Source organism: Chelmon rostratus, chromosome 7 (assembly GCF_017976325.1).
Source record: "Chelmon rostratus isolate fCheRos1 chromosome 7, fCheRos1.pri, whole genome shotgun sequence".
Taxonomy (NCBI): domain Eukaryota; kingdom Metazoa; phylum Chordata; class Actinopteri; order Chaetodontiformes; family Chaetodontidae; genus Chelmon; species Chelmon rostratus.
Window position 1 is genome coordinate 11,954,006 of NC_055664.1, and position 19,399 is coordinate 11,973,404.

Consider the following 19,399-nt stretch of genomic DNA (forward strand, 5'->3'; position numbering starts at 1 on the left):
ATCCAGCCAATTCCAGAGGGAAATCAGGTTTTATTGATGAGGCGAGTGATTGAGTTCCACTCTTACACAAGGGACAAACAGATGCACTCCACTTGTTCCGGGATTACATGTATTGTCAAGTGAAAGGGAGCGTGTCTTGACTCTCCTGTGGCCTGGGAGCCTTACAGCTGTTTTCCCCTCATTCACTATTAAACAAGTCGCATTTCGAGGATCTGCACTTCACAGTAAAAGACTAACAGATCGCAATGGATTCCCACGTCTGGATGTTATGTTTTTACTCTCCTCTATACACTTCTGTTGCACATTAGCAGCTCTTTCCATTTATACATTTTCACAAGGTTCATTTGATGCCGCACTGAGACGCACTATGAACGGCGTCGGTCTTCATTACCCCCGGAATATCCATTAAAATGTGTTCTGGCAGAGTCTACGCTCTACTGCCTTCTCTCAAAGGCCACTCAGACACTTAGGATTGGAGTGGATCTTGCCACCTTGTTCAGTCCTTGTCTTGCAAAAATGTCAGTCTGGTTTGAATAGGGCATGTAAGACTGCCCATGTCTAGCAATGTAGTAATCAGAAGGGTGACACAAATGAATAGACTTCAAAGAAGCGGCATTCTTCAGCCAACCTGCTGTCAAACAACTTCTCAAGCAAGCTTTAATCTAATGTAACTCCCTGTTATATGAGTTGTGTCCGTGTAATCTAAATACCTGTGAGTGTGTGGTGGTTTTAGTGTGCTAGCCAAGTGTGAGTGCAGCTCGCACTGTTCAAGGTGAGTTTAACAGCCCCACGGTGGATAAAAGATGAAGCCACTAAAAGCTTTCTGCAGCCACAGTATATCACTCAGACAGAGTCACAGCCCAGCCAAAGGTTTGTGAAACCTCACACACAGCTGAAATAGATTAGTTTTCCCAGTGAATGGATCCTCGGTGTGCCTGCTACTCTTTGATCAAACTCTAAAAATAGCCTTGATACTCTTGGACAGTTGCAGGGCCCGGATTTCATTTGTTTAGCGCTGATTTTCTTTGACAACTTTGGATTTTACCGTGAAAATAACCACACGACTCTTCATTCCTCACTCTCGCTCTTGTCAGACTGATTAATTTCTACTTTTCACATCTACAGTATCATGATTCAGCTGCCTGAAGGAGGGGTCTGACTCTCACACAGAAGTGCTGTGAGCAGTGTAATACCTGCTGCCGTTGGCTGAAGCTCTCTCTGTACGCTTGGTAGCTGACACGTCTGGGGGTGTTTCCTGAGGTCCTCCACCTGTCCTTTCAGGGTTTAAAATAGTCCCTTCATCCCTCTGATCTCCCTCAATGTGGATCAGCGGCACATCTCTGGGGCCCCTCACACGGGCTGCACTGCTGTCACTAGTCCCAGATCCTACTGCAGTACCTGTTTGCTCCTGGCTGGACCTGCTCCGACCACAACTTAGATGAGACTGTTTGAAGCCCCTCCTTCTTTCACCAACAGGCATGTGCGGCTGTGAGAGCGTCATGGATGTGCCCCCAGCTACATCTTGTTGGCCTCCCAGTGCAGACCTGCCAATATCTACAATATCAGCTGCCAGGCGATTGGCAAACTGCTGCACGTGGGGCTGGGAGTCTCCTGCAGCCTCAAGCTCAATGCTGTCCTCTGGATCAGCAATGATCTTGTTCTTTCTCATCAAGGACTCAATGGAGCTCGACCAGGTCTCATGAATGAGCATATCAGTGATCTGGTCAGTTTTACCCCTTTGATAGAGACAGGAGTCTGACTTACACAGCCCCGTGGCTGACACTGAGTTGGTGGGGAAGATATTCAGCGTGTCGCCATGCACATTGCGGGCGAATCCGTCAAAAGAGTTAGCTTTAATGGGTGAGTTGACGGTCAGTCGCGAGTCTGAGGAGCGCCGGTCTGGGACAGAGGACTGTCGTATACAGAAGGGTGTTCTAGGAGACGGGGGGAACAAGCTGTTGCTCCACTCTTTAGTCTTGGCTATGCCATACTCTTTGTTTTCCTTATCCATGTCCCGAAGCATGAACCTATAGAACTCCTCTGTGATGCTCTCTGTGCTAGACTGTTTGGACAGGCAGGATGAGGTCCTGACATTAAGGTGACCGTTTTTCTTTGATGCAGCCTGCTGTACAGCTGCAGCCAGAATGCTGCTGGCATTTTTTCCTGCGTAGTAGTCCAGCAGAAGGTCAAAGCCCCTGCCCTCAGTCTCCATCTGGTTTACCATGAACCGTGAGAACTCATCCGTGATGCTCTCGCAGCTGGACTGCTTGGAGATTGAGCTACCACGGCTCAAGTTCTGACCTAATCGACTGCCAGGGCCCAGGGTGTTGGGTGTGCCTGAGGGGTCTGCGTCTTCTTCTGGTATGCTCTCATAACTTGATGCCTTCCCACGGCTCCACCTCTCACACTGCAACCTACTGCGAGGCTGGCCTGTTTTGGAGGTATCAACCACATTAAGCTCAGGGCAATTCATGATCCTCGCTGTGACTTCAGAGGCAAAGAGGGCAAATGGATCCTGGGGTTCATCGAGGTTGACTGATTCGTCCACCACCCGGTTCACCAGCCGCTCCATCAGCTCTGGTTGCTCCTCCGTTTTCCTCTTGATCTCACTGAGGCGTGGTGCTCGATGTTTCTTGGATGCAGCGTTGCTGCTCTGACCCTCTTTCCTCCTGAGGGCCGTGCGGCAAGCAGGAATCAAGTAGGCTTCTGCCCCTTCGTTAGACATCCCTTTTAGGGCACAGAACCAGGGTTGTTTCCCAGTGGAGTTTTCCAGGCAAATGGCTGCTAGTTCTGTGGCCATAGACACCACCGTAGCAGCCAAATCATCAGCATAGCAAGTGATAGGTGTCCGGGACTCTGAGTCCATTCTCAAATAGAGCAGAGAACTGCAGGAGTTGAGGGAGGACTGGTGTGTGAGGGAGGACTGTCTGCTGTCACTGCCCGTCACCAGTCGTCCTCTCTTCTCTGTGCTATGAATGGGAATTTCACTCCAAGGCTCTCTCATGGCACCACTGCTCTGTTGGAGGTCAGAGAAGTCCCTGGCAGGCAAAGAGGTGGATTTAGCGAGACTTTGTCTGCTCGATGACTGCTGCTGTTGCTCTTTGCTGTGTGTTATGGAGGAGGATGGATTGAAATCACTTTCTTCAAGCACATGTTTCTCCTTCAGCCCAGGGACCATGGTAGGCTTATCTGTGCAGTGTAGCATACCACTGGGCTTCTCACTATTAGTGGACTGGCTATGGCCAACTAAACACTGTAATTGACTTAATGGATCCTTGCTCTCGTTGCTTGTAGCAGGCTCCCGAGGACAAGTATCCCCCTCTTGTGCCTGAAAGGACCCTTGGTCACATGCAGAGATGTGGCTGATTTTCTTCTGTGTGAGGCAAAGGATATCAAACAGCAAACTGTTTACACTGTCCTGCAGAAAAACCTGGAGGTTTGGTGCATCTTTTCCAGTACCCTCCAGTTCTTTTTTCTTTTTAGCTTTCTCTAAAGCATGCTTGAATAAGCTGTCTGCCACCTCATTTATTAAGTCATTCACTTCTCTTTCATCCATGCAGGATTTCTTTGGACAAGTAATGCCATCTACTATCTTGTTATGCGTGGTCTCCAGCAGGTGGGCTACACTCCTGTAGCCTTGTGGCTGAGTCAGCACCTCAGCTGCTTCCCTGTGCAGGACCTCAGCAATGTTGGCACAAAACGCTTCAACGCTGGTGCCCTCTGCCACACTGCAGTGCAGCGTGACTGCTGTAGAGGCCTCTGCAGCTGACATCAGACCACGGGATGCTGTGTAGACTTCGGCGGAATCTGCGTCAGAATCGCCGCACTCCCCGGACTCCTCTGTTAGCTCCACAGCTGCTACAGCACCAGCTACCTGAGCCATGCCACACATGGCTGAGGAGAAGGAGTAGTCACCTCTCTCCTCCGGTTCCTGCAGCTCCTCCTCTGTGTCTTCCTCCGAAGCCGATTCCATGGCGAGCTGTTCTGTCAGCTGTGGGGTTGTAATGGTGCCAATGACACTGGCAGCACAGGCCAAAGCTACCTCTACATGTTTGGATGGGTGTCCTCCACTGTGGTGGGGAATGTGGGCCTGTGTCCCATTCTCTGGCATCTCTCTGGCTTTGGCAGTGATATCCTGGTCAGGCACATGAGACACCTGGGTCTCTGGCCATTCTACAGCCCCATCAGAGCTGTCTGGGCTTTGAACTATAACAATCTTGGGGAGCTCAAATGAGCAGGTGCGCTGTTGGGAAGGTTCTCTTGTCTTTGAAAGACCAGCGGAGTTGGAAGGACAACTAGAGACGGACACACTGACAGCCGCCTCAGAGACAAAAGAGGTTTCATCTTGAGAGAGCCGTATGAAGGCATCTTGCAGTACTGACTCGGCCAGATTGGTGGCGTAGTGACCGGCTGATTCCTTAGTGTGGAGGCTTGCTTGCTGATGCCCTTCCCTTGTCACCGCAGCATCCTCCCTGTTTTGATGATGGGCCAGCTGTCCCCTCTGACATGCAAGTCTGACACAGTGTTTCTGTGCCACCTCTACCAAGCTCTCTGCCAGGTCACCACTCTCTGCTTCTGTGAAGAGACAGGGAAAAACAGAGAAAGACAGCGAATGAAAAATGTCCTCACTGATTAGAAAGCGGCTCCATCAGTTTCCTAAGTGTCACAGCAAGAGTGGAATATTATCCAGTTTCACCCTTCACTGAACACTGGAGCTTGTTTGTGTCTTGTTTGTCCCTTTGGACAAAATTCTAAAAAAATATTTCCATCTAACACATTTCATTCATCACTGCAGTAACACAATGACAATAATCATACACTTCTCTCTTGTGTAGTATATTCTCAGTCACAACAGAAGGTTGCCTGTTTTCTTAGTACTCAATGAGGATGCCATCGCATCAAAACATGTTTTTCAAACAGCCACTTCAAATTGTAACAATTTTGGATGGACAGCATGTGCTGTAAGTAAATGCAAGTTCATCATAGGACGAGTATGAGGATGTTCAGGCTGAATAGTTCGTGTTTACATGGGCAGATGTAGGATGAAATCTTTAACTCCTGTGTTGTTGTACAATGAGTCACGCAAAGGACACAAAGTAGGCTTAAGGCAGTTATGATGAAGAGAATCATGACAGATTAAACCAACATTTATGCTCAGTACGAATCAATGCATACAAAAACCCAAAGCATGAATGTCTGTTTTCTTCCTTTGAACAATGACTATTCACAATATAAGTAGGAATTTATGCAGCTTAACTAACACTAACTCTTTATCTCTGACACAAATACACATGGCGATAGTAAGAGTGTGCCTTATCATAATGTTCACAATAATATCAGTATAATTTCTAAGATGATAAAAAAAATTGTGATAATGGCAATAATCTGGCTTGCTGACTTAATGGTGTCATATTGTTTTGCAAAGCAACAACAAGTTTGGCTTAAAGAGAAAGTAACATTGCTACCGGCTTCATGGTGGAGGCGTTAGTTCCAAAAAGAGAAGCGATTTCTGTAGCGTAGCAATGGTTTGGTTACAAAAACATCAGATGTAGAACAAACCAGTGTAATATGTAAGAAGTGCAAGAAGACTGTATCAACAAAAGGGGGCAATATAACAAACATATCACCACCTCAAGCAGAAGCACCCCGTTGAATATGCAGGGAGCTCACTGCAATCTATGTTAGCTCAGCACAGCAACGCAGAATCTTTGGCAAGTTGTACTCCGTATTTTGTCACATCATCAAGAATATCATTATGACAGAAATACCATGAAATATTGTCATATTATTTTAGGGCCATATTGCCCACCCCTATGTGATAGACACCCGTGTGATACATCTGTAGTTTTCCCTTCATTTCAGCCCACTGGCTCAAGAGAAAAGAGTCAAGATATTCGCCAAGTCTGTCAAAATACTGAGAAACCTATTTGGATCAACACCAAAAAAACGAACAATTGCTCACTGGCCTTAGTGTCCATCAGTTTTCATGCAACTCTGTTTAATAGTTTTTGAGATATCCTGCCAACTAGCACACAAACATTGCCGAAAACAAAACCTCTATGGTGGCGATAATAAGGCTCACCATTTCTGAAGCCATCATCCTCACTGTCATCACCAAGGTGTTCGGAGGCAGTCAGGAAGTCTTCTTCTATGGACGAGATGGAGCGATTGGTGTCATCGTCGACCCGCTGCCCTGCTGCTCGGCCCTGCTGAAGCTGCCGCTCCTTCCCCCACTGCAGACCAATCAGGAACTTGTTGATATCAAAGATGATGCTGCTAGGCTGGACGGAGCGTCTCTGCCCTGAACACTGAACCAGGCACACGTCTGTACTCCTCTGCTGTGGCTGCTGCCCGCCCTGAATGGAACATGTACAGATACCTATTACGCATGCACACACAGAGACACATAAACACACACACATCATGTATCTACAAAGTTCTACATGCATACACACGTATACTGAACACACACGAAGGCACACACCAATCATGCATAAACACACAGTGGACAACACGCACATTGTGCCACAAATTATGAGACAGAATATTAAATCTTCAAAATCAGTGAGTTACTGTTGCTATAATGCATTTTTTCTTCCTTTTATTCAATATACTATTAACTCACTGGCCCTGGTCATGCAAGTTTAATTGTTTATGCAGGCTCCTCAGGATGTGTATTGATTCTGAACAGTGGTTTTATACAATGATGGTGAGCTTTAAAAAGTCTATGAGACGATCAGTGGTTATAAGGCAACATTAAAGATAAATACCAATAAAAGCAGAAAGGGATATTAGTAAGCTGGTGTAGTTTGCCTGTTTTTTTTATTTTTTATATCTGATTAAAGTTTCAAAGTATTCTGAAAAAAAGATGCAAAATAGTTGTAATGAAGTCATCCATTGCCCTGTACCTGCAAGTGTTATTTTCTACACATGGAAATATTGGTTTTCTGTCTAACACGTAGAACACGGGGAAATGTTTTTATTGGAGTGGCTGGGGAGAATTACCAGATAAAATGAAAGCACTTCCTCTTGTGGGTTTTTCCCAGCACAAAAGGTTTAAATCTAATCACACGAAACTGCGGTGTGAAAGAACAGCTTGCACCCTCTGCCGCGCACTCCAGGCCAGTTAGTTCAAGGGCTGAAAACATTTGCAAGGATTTGAAGACATCGCCGCAAACTCACCTGAGAGGGGGAGTGTGGGCGTGTTTGGCAAGTGTCTGAGGCTTCGAGGCCACCGAGCAGCAGGATCTCATTTTCTTTCGGCTGGTGGACAGTCAGTAATTCAACGAGCTTTGGCAGGTCTGGAGACACTGATGCCAGTTTCTGCAAGAGACACGCCAAGCACAGACACAATGCTAAATGAAAAAAAAAAACAGAAAACCCTTTCATCAAGAAACTTCAAAACTGAACATGTGCTGTCTGTGACTCCAACTCATTAACATGTAAATATAAAATCCTTCCTATGAGAAGTTTTGAGCCATGTGGAATGATTATTGATTGCCCACCGCTGCCACCCTCAGCTGCAAAAGGCTGCAAAATCTGCATATTATCTAAACAAATCAACCCTCTAATTCTGGGTAATGATTTTGAATCCATGGCAACTGAGCCCCCGTTTATATGTGAAAAACAATGAACACAGTTCCTGGGAGACGACAAGTGGGCGGGGAAGAAAAGGGGCTCATGCAGGAGGGAAAGAATGAGTGTGGAGTGTGGACTCGGCTCACCTTGATGCTTTTGTCATCACGGCAGTCCGTCTTCTGCGGGTCCAGATTTACAAAACAAATCTGAGACATAAAGAGAAAGACAAAACATGAGAGTGACAGCATGACCAGGAAGATAAAACCGCAAAAATCATGAGTGCTGTCATAGTAAAGTTACGACACTGTCTTTCCTACTGCCACGTATTTGTCACAAACCCTACAAACCAGACCAGGAGGACAGCTTTCCTCTGAGTGACTCACCATCTTAAGACCAGCTGTCTGTTGTGTCTGAGTTTCTACTAGTTGGGTAGATAAAAGTAGCATAACAGAGCAATTTGTGACATAGCACAACGCAGACTGAATCGCAAGTTGTTTCACTCAGACACTCTAACGAGGAGCCGCAGAAAAACAATGTGGCGTTACATTGCAGGGGTAAAGAGGCCTGCAGAGAAAACCTCCCAGGAGGAGACACAAGACGAGGAAGAGGTCATAAAATGTTTATATATTGAGAGGTGGAGAAAAAACAAAAATGGAGAGTCCTGTGATTGGTTCGTTTTTAAGGAGACAAGCCAGACAATGTTTTGTTCGCTATGTCGTCAACATGGTTGGGATGCCAATAAGAGAACTAATAGTTTCATTACTGGGACTAAAAACCTAAAATTGGAAGCCATAAAAGACCACGAATCGTCCAAAAGCCTCATCCAGGTAAGACAGACAGAACAGGTGAAATTAGCCCCAGAAGATACGGCTGCCAGCCTGAAGACGGCCCGGTTAGAGAAGTTGAGCACACAATCAATTCACGTTAGTGTGTGTCTGTGTGTATGAGAGGGATAGTGTCAGTATTTTCCTTATATTCACCTTATGAAATTCATTATCATTAAAATATTGCTTGAATACCGTATATCCTGGTCAAAGTGGTTGGTGAAAAAGTGGCTGGCAGATTGTGGAATCCACCAGCCACAGTGGCAGGTGGACAGGATTGATTTCCAACTCTGGTGACCAGTGTAAGGCACTGTCTCTCATTGGCAGAGTCCTTTCTAAGAATACTTTCTTGTCTCTCAGGGACTGCTAGCAGCGGGTGTAAACCAGCAATGATTTTCTTTCTGTCCCCCTTTTTCAGCTTTTCACTTCCTCTGTCTCCACTTCTTCACCGTCCCTCTGTCTCCCTCTCTGCCTCCTCCTCTTCCCATCTCACCCATCTTCTCCTCTGGCTGCAGGTTTAATGGTGTGTGATGGAGTCCCCATGTCAGTGCTGGGAGTCTGGGACCGTCCGTATGATTCTACCGCACACAGCCTCTGATCCGAGGTGGCATGGCCAAGTTAGTCCTGTGTGGCTAAATGGATCAAGCACGTCACCAACAGCATGTGTATGTGCAGGGCACCGTGAGGTGCTTTTGGGAGAAGCGACAGTCACGAACACAGGCATTTCTATATATGTCAGACATCTAAATGCTACCGTGCTTGTCATCACTAATCAAACCTAGTCATAATGTGAGTCACTGAGGCAGCCTCGGTCTTTTCAATGCAAAACACGCACAGGTGGGATCCCGCTGGCTCTCTTTTACCTCTGCCATCTCTATATCCGCTCTGCCTGCTTCTATCTTCCCCTTTTCTCTCCTCTCTAGACATTGGAAAAATATATATAGTTTCAAATAATCACACCTTGACACACATCGTGGTTTGAAATAATTTCCCTTAAATTACCTGAGGTGTGCGATTCCTTGCTGCTAGGTGTCTAAACAGCCTTAGTGCTTTGAGATAGCATATATTTTTTCATGATTTTCATCTTCTATTCATTTATCTGTGTTGTACTCAACAAGATTTCTTCCCAAGGAATGGGATGTCAAGGAATCGAAGTCAGTAAAATAATCATGTCAAAATCATGTTGTCGAGTGAAGCAAACACTGCTGCTACAAATATGCAAATATACTGATGGATTTATATCAGCAGTATAAATGGCTGTAATCCTGCTGCACTATGTATATTTCCTTTAGGAGAGAGCATGGTTTTCTTTATCAAAGTAAAAGCTAATATTAAGAAGGAACATCACCAGGGAACAGAAAAAACTGCCTGAAAAGCCAGATCGGATGAGACAAAATGTCCTTCATCTGACGCTACAGCGTCACATTCAGAACAGGCCAATTTCTCCCCTCACCTCCAATCTGGTATCCTCCAGTCAAACATAATATTTTCCAAACTATTAAGTCTAATGTGATGAAAATTGCAGCTTGAAAATGGACTCAGTCAAGTATAAAAATGTGAAGTCAGTGACAGCTGACTGACTGAGAGAATATTTGAGTAAGTTTGTCCTTTCTGATCAAACCAAATTGTTTGTGGTTTTTGTTTTTCTCTCCATAAACTGCATGTGTCACCTTTAACATTTACCTGAATACCAAGAGGCTTGCTACTTCACTACCTTTCCCTCTAAATGCACACACATAAACAAAAACAGCAATTTTCTCACAGAGGAGTACAGTTTGTTCATTTGCTTGTCTGCTGCTTTTATCAGTTTAGCGAGTGAGATGAGGACCTTTTCAGAGTAGCTGTTAAATGTCAATGACATACACATACAGGACCTGAGATTATCCCACACCATTTACTGAAACCAAAGACAATAGCTTGATTTTGCCACATTGACCCACGTTTGATAAAAATACGGCATTTAAATTCTGTTTTTAGTCATTGTGCAGAGCACTTACTGTTCCTGTTGCAGATGATATGCATGGAGATGCAGATACATGCCTTTTATCTAAGTGGTAATGTGCTATGAACAATGAACCACCTTATGGCTTTTCCTCCACATTATAATGCATGAACAAGCAATAGCCTGCAGAGTTCTGCTTTGGTGTCTAACTCACTTCTCAATTTCTATCCATACCACAGCATGCAACTGAGAGGCTTGCTGCCCTTGCTCAGGAGCACCTCAGCAGTATTGACCTGTACTGATATTGGAAATCATCCCTGAAAAACAGAGACAACACCTTCTCCTGCCTGCGAACGCACCGCCTGCAGATAAGCACAGTTTGAGAAAAAGCGAAGCGAATGATTCACGATTTTGACCTTGAGAAGGGTCAAAGCAATTTAACCCTGTCAGACGGCGACAGCCAAGAGGCAGTTGTTCTAAATTTGGGAATCAGAGGACCATCTAGTCACCTCTGGGTCCATGTGTGAGACGGGCCCAGGGACACGCTCTGATTCTATCAGTTTTTCACAGTCATACTAGAAGACGTGGGCTTGCGTCAGCCTGTCTCTGAAGGACTGACCATCTGAAGGACTGACCACATAAACAACAGTGAAGGAATATAAAGAGGGTGAGTGGGAAACACATACAGAGACAGAGAGGGCGAAAGCAATAGGTTGATAAGTGGATCATATTGATACCATGGAAGCCTGTAGTGATACATCCCAGAACTTGAGTGCTCAAGATGAGAGAGACAGCCAGTCACAATACTGTTAGAAGCAGTGTTGACTGATACATCACTGATTTTCTTTCTTTTTATACTTTCTTTTTTAGGTTAGACAGCATGTATAACATAATGACCACACAGGGGCAGCAGAAACAAGCTGTAAACACAAAACTTGACATATCACCTTTAAACATTTAACACGTTCAACTGATACAGAGCATATTAGCACTGATTTGGAGTCATTTTTCTGGCCACTTGATGAATCACAGTTTGACTCTGGTCTCCACCAGCTCCTGAAGGAAATATCTGTCTTTTTAGCTGCTAAATGTTTCACTATGTCCATCACTTAGTTGTTAAATTAGCTGCCTGGTGCTGAGCAGGTAGTAGTGGAGGAAGTACTCAAATCCTTTACTTGAGTACAAGTACAAATATCACAGCCTACAAGTAAAAGTTCTGAATTCAAACTGTTAAGTAGGTAAAAGTACAGCTCAGCAAAATGTATCAAAAGGTACTCAGTATGCAGAATGGTCCCTTTAAAAGTGTTAAAGAAAATGATTTTACTCTGCTTTTATCACTAATAAATACATGTGAGAGTATTTTAAGTTCTAGTTCATCAATGTGCAGCCACTTCTGCAGATTAGTAGCATTATGAGAATATCATGTTTTTCTTTTAAATGAAGAAAGTGTCAAATAACGTAGTACAGTAAAAAGTAAAATATTTGCCTCTGAAAGTGGATTATGGATTAAGTGTAAATGAGCATTAAAATACTAAAGTAGAGAACAAGTATGTCAAAATTGTAGTAAGTAAATGTAATTAGTTACATTCTGCCACTGTGAGCAGGTGGGATGTGGGTGTTTATTAGAACAAATCCAAAACACCTGTTTTCTACAGTTGGAAATGATGCTATAAGAGCAGAAAGCTCGCCAAGCTTCAAAACGCTATAAAGTTTGGGTAGAGCCATGGGTTCATCATAGCAAGCAGCCCATTTAACATAAAAGCAATCATGTGATCCACTGTCAATAGAACAGTATTGATTATGCCCAATATAAGGTTAGGAAAAGGTTGTGATCAGGGCTAAAAGAAAACACTACAGAATGTGGTCTCTGTAGTACTTATTCCATCCAACCAACCAAACGGCCTCACTATGAGTGTTCGCGGTGGTACAACATCAGGACACTTTCTGTTTCGTGACTGAATCCATATCACATATATCATTTTAAGTTGTTCAAACAAACAGCCCATGCAATTTTCTGTGGAGCGATGAATCTAGGTCGCCGCAGAGATCTGGGTGTCCCTTCACACCTTCTCACATCACTAGGTGCTCAACCTCACGTAAATCTACAGCTGTGCTCTGCATCGGCCCGGCCAACCGCAGTGAAACTCAGGGTGACTCTGGCCACCTGTGCTGATGGACCACAAGGACCAAAGTGGACAGTAATGACCCTTACAGGAGGGGAAGCTGGAAACAGCCTCAGGGGCAACTGGCAGCAGTGAAACGGAGCGTTTTAGTTTCACCTTCAGGAAAATGTTAATGACTGAGTGCGTGTGCCTGAAGATGAAGGGCATCTTGGCTTGTGCTTGAGGAGAAACATGTAGGTCACTTGGTGTTTTTGTTCCCTACACAATATAATAAGGAGGCTAAATGCTACAGCTCTGTCCGTTCAGTGCTATGGCTGGTTCCTGGAGAGAAGCTCGTTCCTGAAATAGTAATCTGATAAAACAATCCCACCTCAAGGCCCATTCACTAACATTTCACCGTCCACTTACTAGTTTTCAAGCTTTCAACCGTATTACGTGGTTTACACCCACAGATGGAGTTTGACATGTGAGCTCAGTAGCTGTTAGGATGCTTTTCAATCGTGATACAGTTGAATGCTCCAGGAGAGGCGAGTGGCTGGACCTTGAGCTGTGACTGCATTGCCAAACTACTATTTCAACTCAACTTTAAAGCCAAACAGAAACATTAAGTCCTGAAATTTCGGATGAGAAATCATAACAAGCTAATAAGAAATTATTAACTTATGTTGAAGAAAACTTTGTGACACATTTGAAAGTCTGAAACAAGCTGGTTCTTTTCTTTCTAAGATGAATTGTGTTACTGATCAAAGGTGATTATTGGGAGATAGCAGGTATCATTCCTCTATTGATAGGAAAGTACAGAGTGTGTGTGTGTGTGTATCGATAATTCTCATGACAAAATTCATGTTGAATGAAGACTGCACAGAAAATTTGCTGCATTGCTAACTTTGTTAGAGCTGCCAGTTTTCTCACTGAACGCATATAATAGAAAGGAATAATTATTCAACTGCTCACTGTAAATTGTAAAATCATCTAATATCAATGCAGCAATGGACCCCAGAATCTATTTCAGGGCAACAGATGATGGATTGTAACACTGTAGACTGGATTACCTTAAAAGATGAATCTAGGTATTCAGCCATTTCACCTAAAGCAACTACAAGGAACTTTAATTTTCAGTTGATTTTGGCGCCCCCTGTGGATGAACATGGCAGTGTTTCCACCGCTTTGAGTCAGATCTTGTCCTGCTGGTGCGTGCACATCTTTTGGAGGCGAGTGAAGGAAATATGTGACTTATTCTTCATGTAATTTTTCCTTTTTACTGATAGGCATTGAGATTAACTATATAGAAATAGCCAATCTTCTGATCCACTAATGGTTTTGTTTGCTTATGTAGGTCAAAGAGACATCAGTATTAAAACTGTGTCTGTTTCATAACCAGTTAAAAACTCCTTGTTGTACATTTCAGGAAACATTACGTCTCTTTTCTGTTGGCTGTTGCTCCACAGACCCAACAGCCAAATGCAGCTATAGTATGTTGGGTTATTGTTGGAGGCACAGTGTGTGTCCCTGAGACCATAACAATGCAGACACACACGGCTTCAATTGTCCCAACTTATTTATGCGTAAAATCCAATTTGGCCTTGGACGTACAAAACTGTCAGGCATTCAGATTTCTATCTTTCTACTACACACACACCTACAGTACAAATAGAGCTTATGCAGATTCTAAGCCACAGTTTGAATACAATATTATGTGCACAGACGTGGTCAATACAGCAAACCATTACAAACATTTTAGTCTCCTTTGTCCATCAAAGCTTCATTCCTCCTCAGCATCCCTCCGTCTCTGCTCACTACTCTGATCCTCCCACACACAGCTGCTGCTCTCGGTCCTTCTGTCTCCCTCTTTTTTCTTTAACTGTGGCTCCTTTTTTTTTTCTGTTTTTCATGACTTGAAACACAGAAGAATTTTTGTTATATTGCATATTTATCCTTTCATATACTGCATGTTTGTGTGTGGATTTTCTTCCCAGAAGCAACAATAAAACATGGCTACTTGAAAGAATTAGGCAAACTAATTTTTAGGTAAAATGTTCCTAATGCTGTCACAAACATCGGTTCATTCTCACTCAGATGTCACGAAACTAAACAAAACTCCCTCTTTTGTAAAGCGTTTTGACTTATCTCAGAGGCTGGCAACTTTAATTATAACCCATTTTAAGCTCAATCTAATTTAAATGAAGTTTTGGGGGAAACAATATTAAGGCTCGGTGACTCTGCCATATTAATTTTGTGATGCGACCCACAAGCTACATGGTGCTGGTGTAGAGACCAGACAAGCATGCTGATCTCACACACTGGTGATTATGAACAGCTTTATTTTGTGTTCACAAATGGTAAAATGCATAACATCAGCTGTTCATGAAGCATAACAAGAAACACTATTTGATGGAATTCCACAAACTACCCACTTAGGTAGTCCAGCCTTTTTACCTCTGACTGAGCTGCTTCCTCTTCATCTCGGATTTTGCTTCAAGTATTTCATCACCAGTAGTAAAAAACTGTAGGATGCACCATCCTTGTACTTGATCAACGGCTGTGCCTTTCTTTCGCTGACAGAAAGAGTATATATGCCGTTTCATGAGTAGTGAATATCAAATGCGCACACGCACGCACGCACACACACACACGCACACACGCGCACGCACACACTCACACACTCTCACACACACACACACACACACACACACACACACACAGAGTTCCTCAGCTTGGAGCCCCGGGCTAAAGAGAACATTAAGAAGCTGATGCTGTCCTGGTTCTTCTCACGACATGAACAGTATGGATGTGCTATGGAAAATGTAAAAAAAACAAGGGATATATAGGATCTCTGGGGAGTGTATACGTTCCCCTGTGGGTCGACAAATGTACACTTCCCCCAAAGGATCATACTTTTATCATTGAATATGAACAGACACATGTTAATAGGCTCATAAAAGAGAACAAAACACTCTAAAGTGCCACGATGTGAAAATGGCTAAGAGCAGATTATGAAGGGGTTAGTCGATGCCGAGCAGCTTCCTCGTCTTCAATGTGTTGCTTTCGTGTCTGGAGAAGTGCGAGGTGTTCATCACAATGTTTTTAATACTATGCTATCATTAGTGCCATCAGAGCGTTTTTTTTGTTTTGTTTTATCTTCATGCAGAGAAAATCCTATTTGCGTCAATTTGACCCCCAAGAATCTGTGAAACCCTACCGACATTCTCCCACCTCAGATGTAGAAATAAAGCCATCAGCAGGATGGATTTCAAGCATGTAAATTATAGTGGCAATGGTAGAAATACTACCTCTTCTACTTGTAAGCTAGTAATTTACTGTGTTCATCAGTGTTATAGTGTTTGTGGCAAATTAAAATCTTTGTTGCCACTCATTCATTACCCTTTTTCTGCCACTTTCCAATGCACCCTGGCTGGGATAACATAAAGCTGGCAGCTCTGTACCACCGTCTTGTCTGTGTCAGAGTTCACAATGCAATTTTTGAATTTGTGGAGGAGGCATGTTCAAGGTAAAACAGGGTGTTAAGCTGCTCTTTAACGAAGACAAAATGACTGGATTTGACACTTGCAATGGTTCTCTGATCCACTCCATTGCTGTGATCTGTACTTTCTCCGAACCTAAATTGCATTGTATATATGATTAGCTAAAGCTGTACTATCAATATTTACTTTGGCCTAGAGTGCACCAGCAGACTCAAGACCCAGGCAAAGCAAGTGACAGCCCTGGAGCCCTAGACTTTCAGGATCCACAAAGGCCCCAGTTTAGTCATTTGCTTATTGTAATTTGATTCATTGCTTCATTGTGTTGATTTGTGTGTATCTAAAATATCTCAAACCAACTTGGTTGAAATAGGCGCCCACAGCTCATTTTTGCTCAAGAACCAGACAGGAAATAGATTAGTACAGTACTTCCTAACTTCCTACACAACAGACTAATCTATAGACTTCCCATTTTTACATATTTAACAGATATTCACTTGTGGGAAACACAAAATAATGAATCTTTCTTAGATATTTAGATTAGGGCTACTACTACTGCTACTCATAAAAGAAGGACGAGATTCGGTTCAGGTTTAGAAGAAAAAGAAGTTTTGTCTTCCTGCTGTGATCCTGCTGTAAGTCAGAGCTCTTGCCATGGCTGATGGCATATTTACTCTGTTCTCCCTCTCTCTGGGCTGAGAGGGGACAGGTCAGGATACGACACACTACTCAAGTGTGAAGTGTTTGAATCCGGCGATGAATGATCGCTCTCCTTCCCGGACTACAGGTTCAAAGCAGGAAGACATAGAGCCAGAGGAATGGGCAGTGCTTTTTTCTGCATTTGAAAAATCTGGCACATGTTCTCACAAAACAACTGCTAGCATGAAGTTTCGTCTCAGACAAAAGGAATATCAGGCTGTATATGCTGAATTTTGCTCTTCCACTTTTGATTTTCAGTGTAAATGCAAGTTTTTATTTGATCTGTCATCTTTTTTGTATATTTTGTTGCTGGGTTGTTCCTTTTTCTATCCAGAACTTTGTCAGTATGTGCTACAGTGAAGTGTATTCTCACATAAGTCAAATACAGAGATCAATAACATGAAATGCAACATGTAAATCAGATGCAGAGATTAGGGATTTGCCTCATAAAGAAAAAAATGAAGGTGTCGTCTTCCTTTTCAAAATGCTCACCCAGTCAAATCTCTCAGGGGTGTGATAAAATTCAGTGTGACTATCACAGCAATATGACACTTCTCTGTGACTTCATGCATTAAAACATGAGTGAGTGATCAAAGGTGACAACATGATGCAGCCAGAGGTGGGTGATGGAGCGAACTGCAGAAAAAATCCAAAGCTTTTATTTTTTATATAGCTCACAGTTTTTGGCCTTCACTATCTGAACTGCATATGTATATATGTATGAATATGTAAACACTGATTTTTTTTTTAAACTCACACAAACATTTGAAATTGCGACCTAATGGACTGATGTGGGTTGATTTGGATATCGAGGTTTAACAAAAACAGATTTCATTATAATCAGAGTTTTTGACCTTTAACCAAACCCTTCAAACTCCATTCGTGGCTCCAAATGCTTTGGTCCATTAGAGCTAAAAAGGGCCAAGTCAACAAAAAGAAAACAATCACATTCCTCTCTTCATTACCCTGTGGTCTGTGTCTTTCTGCGTCACTCCCCACTGACAGCGTATCTAATGTTTGTGTGTGTCCTCTGATTCTGTTTGATCAGCATCTGCTGTCTCACCCCCCTCTCTTCCACGTTTCCCCCACTTTTTCTGCCTCCCCGTACAGTTCAGGCCAGGACAGGAGAATACATTTCTCACACAGCGTCATCAATCGTAAGCTCCCGTTTGATCGATCGGCCGCGTAAAAACCACAGCGAAGCTGAACAGAGAATCGAGAGTCAGAGGAGCGATCTGTCACGCCAAAGTCCGAGGGCGATGCTGCAGGAGGATGGGCCGCATCTGTTTGCACTCACATTAAAGTTCCCCCTGATTCACAGGAAAACAAATGACCACTGTCTCGCTTACAAAAAAACTGTAAGGATGAAGCTGCATTGTTTTTACATTTCACAAAACAACAATGAAGATAAAACTGTCCGCATAATCCCAAACTCAGGTAGGAGTTTTATGAGAAGCGGCCTGTTCTGCACAGACAAGAGCAGCACGTGTGATGTCTTTGTTTTCAAGCTGGCAGCCATCACAATACGATTTAAAGTAAAAAATGATGAGGAAGAAGAGGTGCCACACATAAGTCTACTTCACAGGTCTACTGAATGATCAGTGGGGCATGTTGAGCTGATGTATAGGCCCTCTGCCCTCCACTAAACTTTGATGAATGAGTGCTGTATTGCCAGTTTACTGGAGCTGTATGAAATTAAACTGACGCACAGTTGTTTTGAGTCCTGTGTACATCTTGTCCTAGATAATACAGCTGGCGTCTGGAGGTTTCAGGAACATTCAATTCAGCACGCGGCTGCTCACACTTACAAAGTGTGACATGAGTGTGTGAGAATTGTGCTCTTTGCTAAATTACTGCTATTCCTGTTACCTTGGTAATGATTATCAAACACTTGAGGCATATCTCAGGGAGGAGCATGGGAAACAAAATGTCAAAACACTTTGTGTTAGTGGCATTTATTCTGCATAAGATGGACCAGCTACAGTTCATGTCATCGGAATTAAACATAAAAAGTTACTTTGTCAAACATTAACTGTGGTATGAACTGAGATGACTTATAAAAGCTGCACTGAAAAGAAATGCTAACAGGTCTGTGAGGCTGTACATGGGCATTCTGGCACTTTGTGCTAATGTCGGGATGCTAACATGCTCAAAATGACAATGCTAATATCCTGATCCAGCAGGAGCTGAGAGATAACCATCCCTGAAGCTAAAAGTCGTGGTTCACAGATAGCGCTCCCCAGAAATGGCGACGAGGGAAGCAGCTAAAGGTGAGAAAACTGAACACAATTCATGCTTAACTAAGAATTGAGTGACAGAGAGGATTAAGCATGTGTGTCCTCTACAGCTAAAAGCCTTTTTCTTTCCTGTTTTCTTTCTCGATGGCTCTTCTAAAGTCCCACGTCCTTGCCTAAACGAACAACAATGTCCTTAGTTATCCAAACACATGCTGTGTCCAGAATATCCTCGCTAAAGGCCAGATTCTACAAAAAAATAATTAGGAGAAATACAGATGAGTATTTTTTGTTGACAATTATCATCCTTCTCTCCATTGCTAACGTCACTGCTTATGCTTTTAAAAGCCAATTATTGTGTGTTATATTCAGTCATTTGCCACGACTCAAAACGTTGCACGCGCCTTACCACTGAAGCTGTGATACAGGACAACATGAAAAGAATGGAAATGCAAAATGAAACTACAATTTTGTGGAGTTTCGGATAATTGCGTAAAAATCAGTGTTCTTAAAGACTGAA

The 19,399-nt window shown here is 43.3% G+C and overlaps 1 protein-coding gene across 1 annotated transcript in view; it reads right to left on the reverse strand.

Annotated features, from left to right (window-relative positions):
- Nucleotides 1-19,399, reverse strand: part of LOC121609600 (SPHK1 interactor, AKAP domain containing) — a 30,022-nt gene that overhangs the window by 4,350 nt on the left and 6,273 nt on the right. Inside the window, exons 4-7 of the mRNA XM_041941272.1 lie at nucleotides 7,725-7,784; nucleotides 7,183-7,323; nucleotides 6,083-6,356; nucleotides 1,194-4,575 (exon numbers count right to left, since the gene is read on the reverse strand). Of these exons, the coding sequence (XP_041797206.1) occupies nucleotides 1,194-4,575; nucleotides 6,083-6,356; nucleotides 7,183-7,323; nucleotides 7,725-7,784 (3,857 nt within the window). The remainder of the gene's footprint in view (nucleotides 1-1,193; nucleotides 4,576-6,082; nucleotides 6,357-7,182; nucleotides 7,324-7,724; nucleotides 7,785-19,399) is intronic.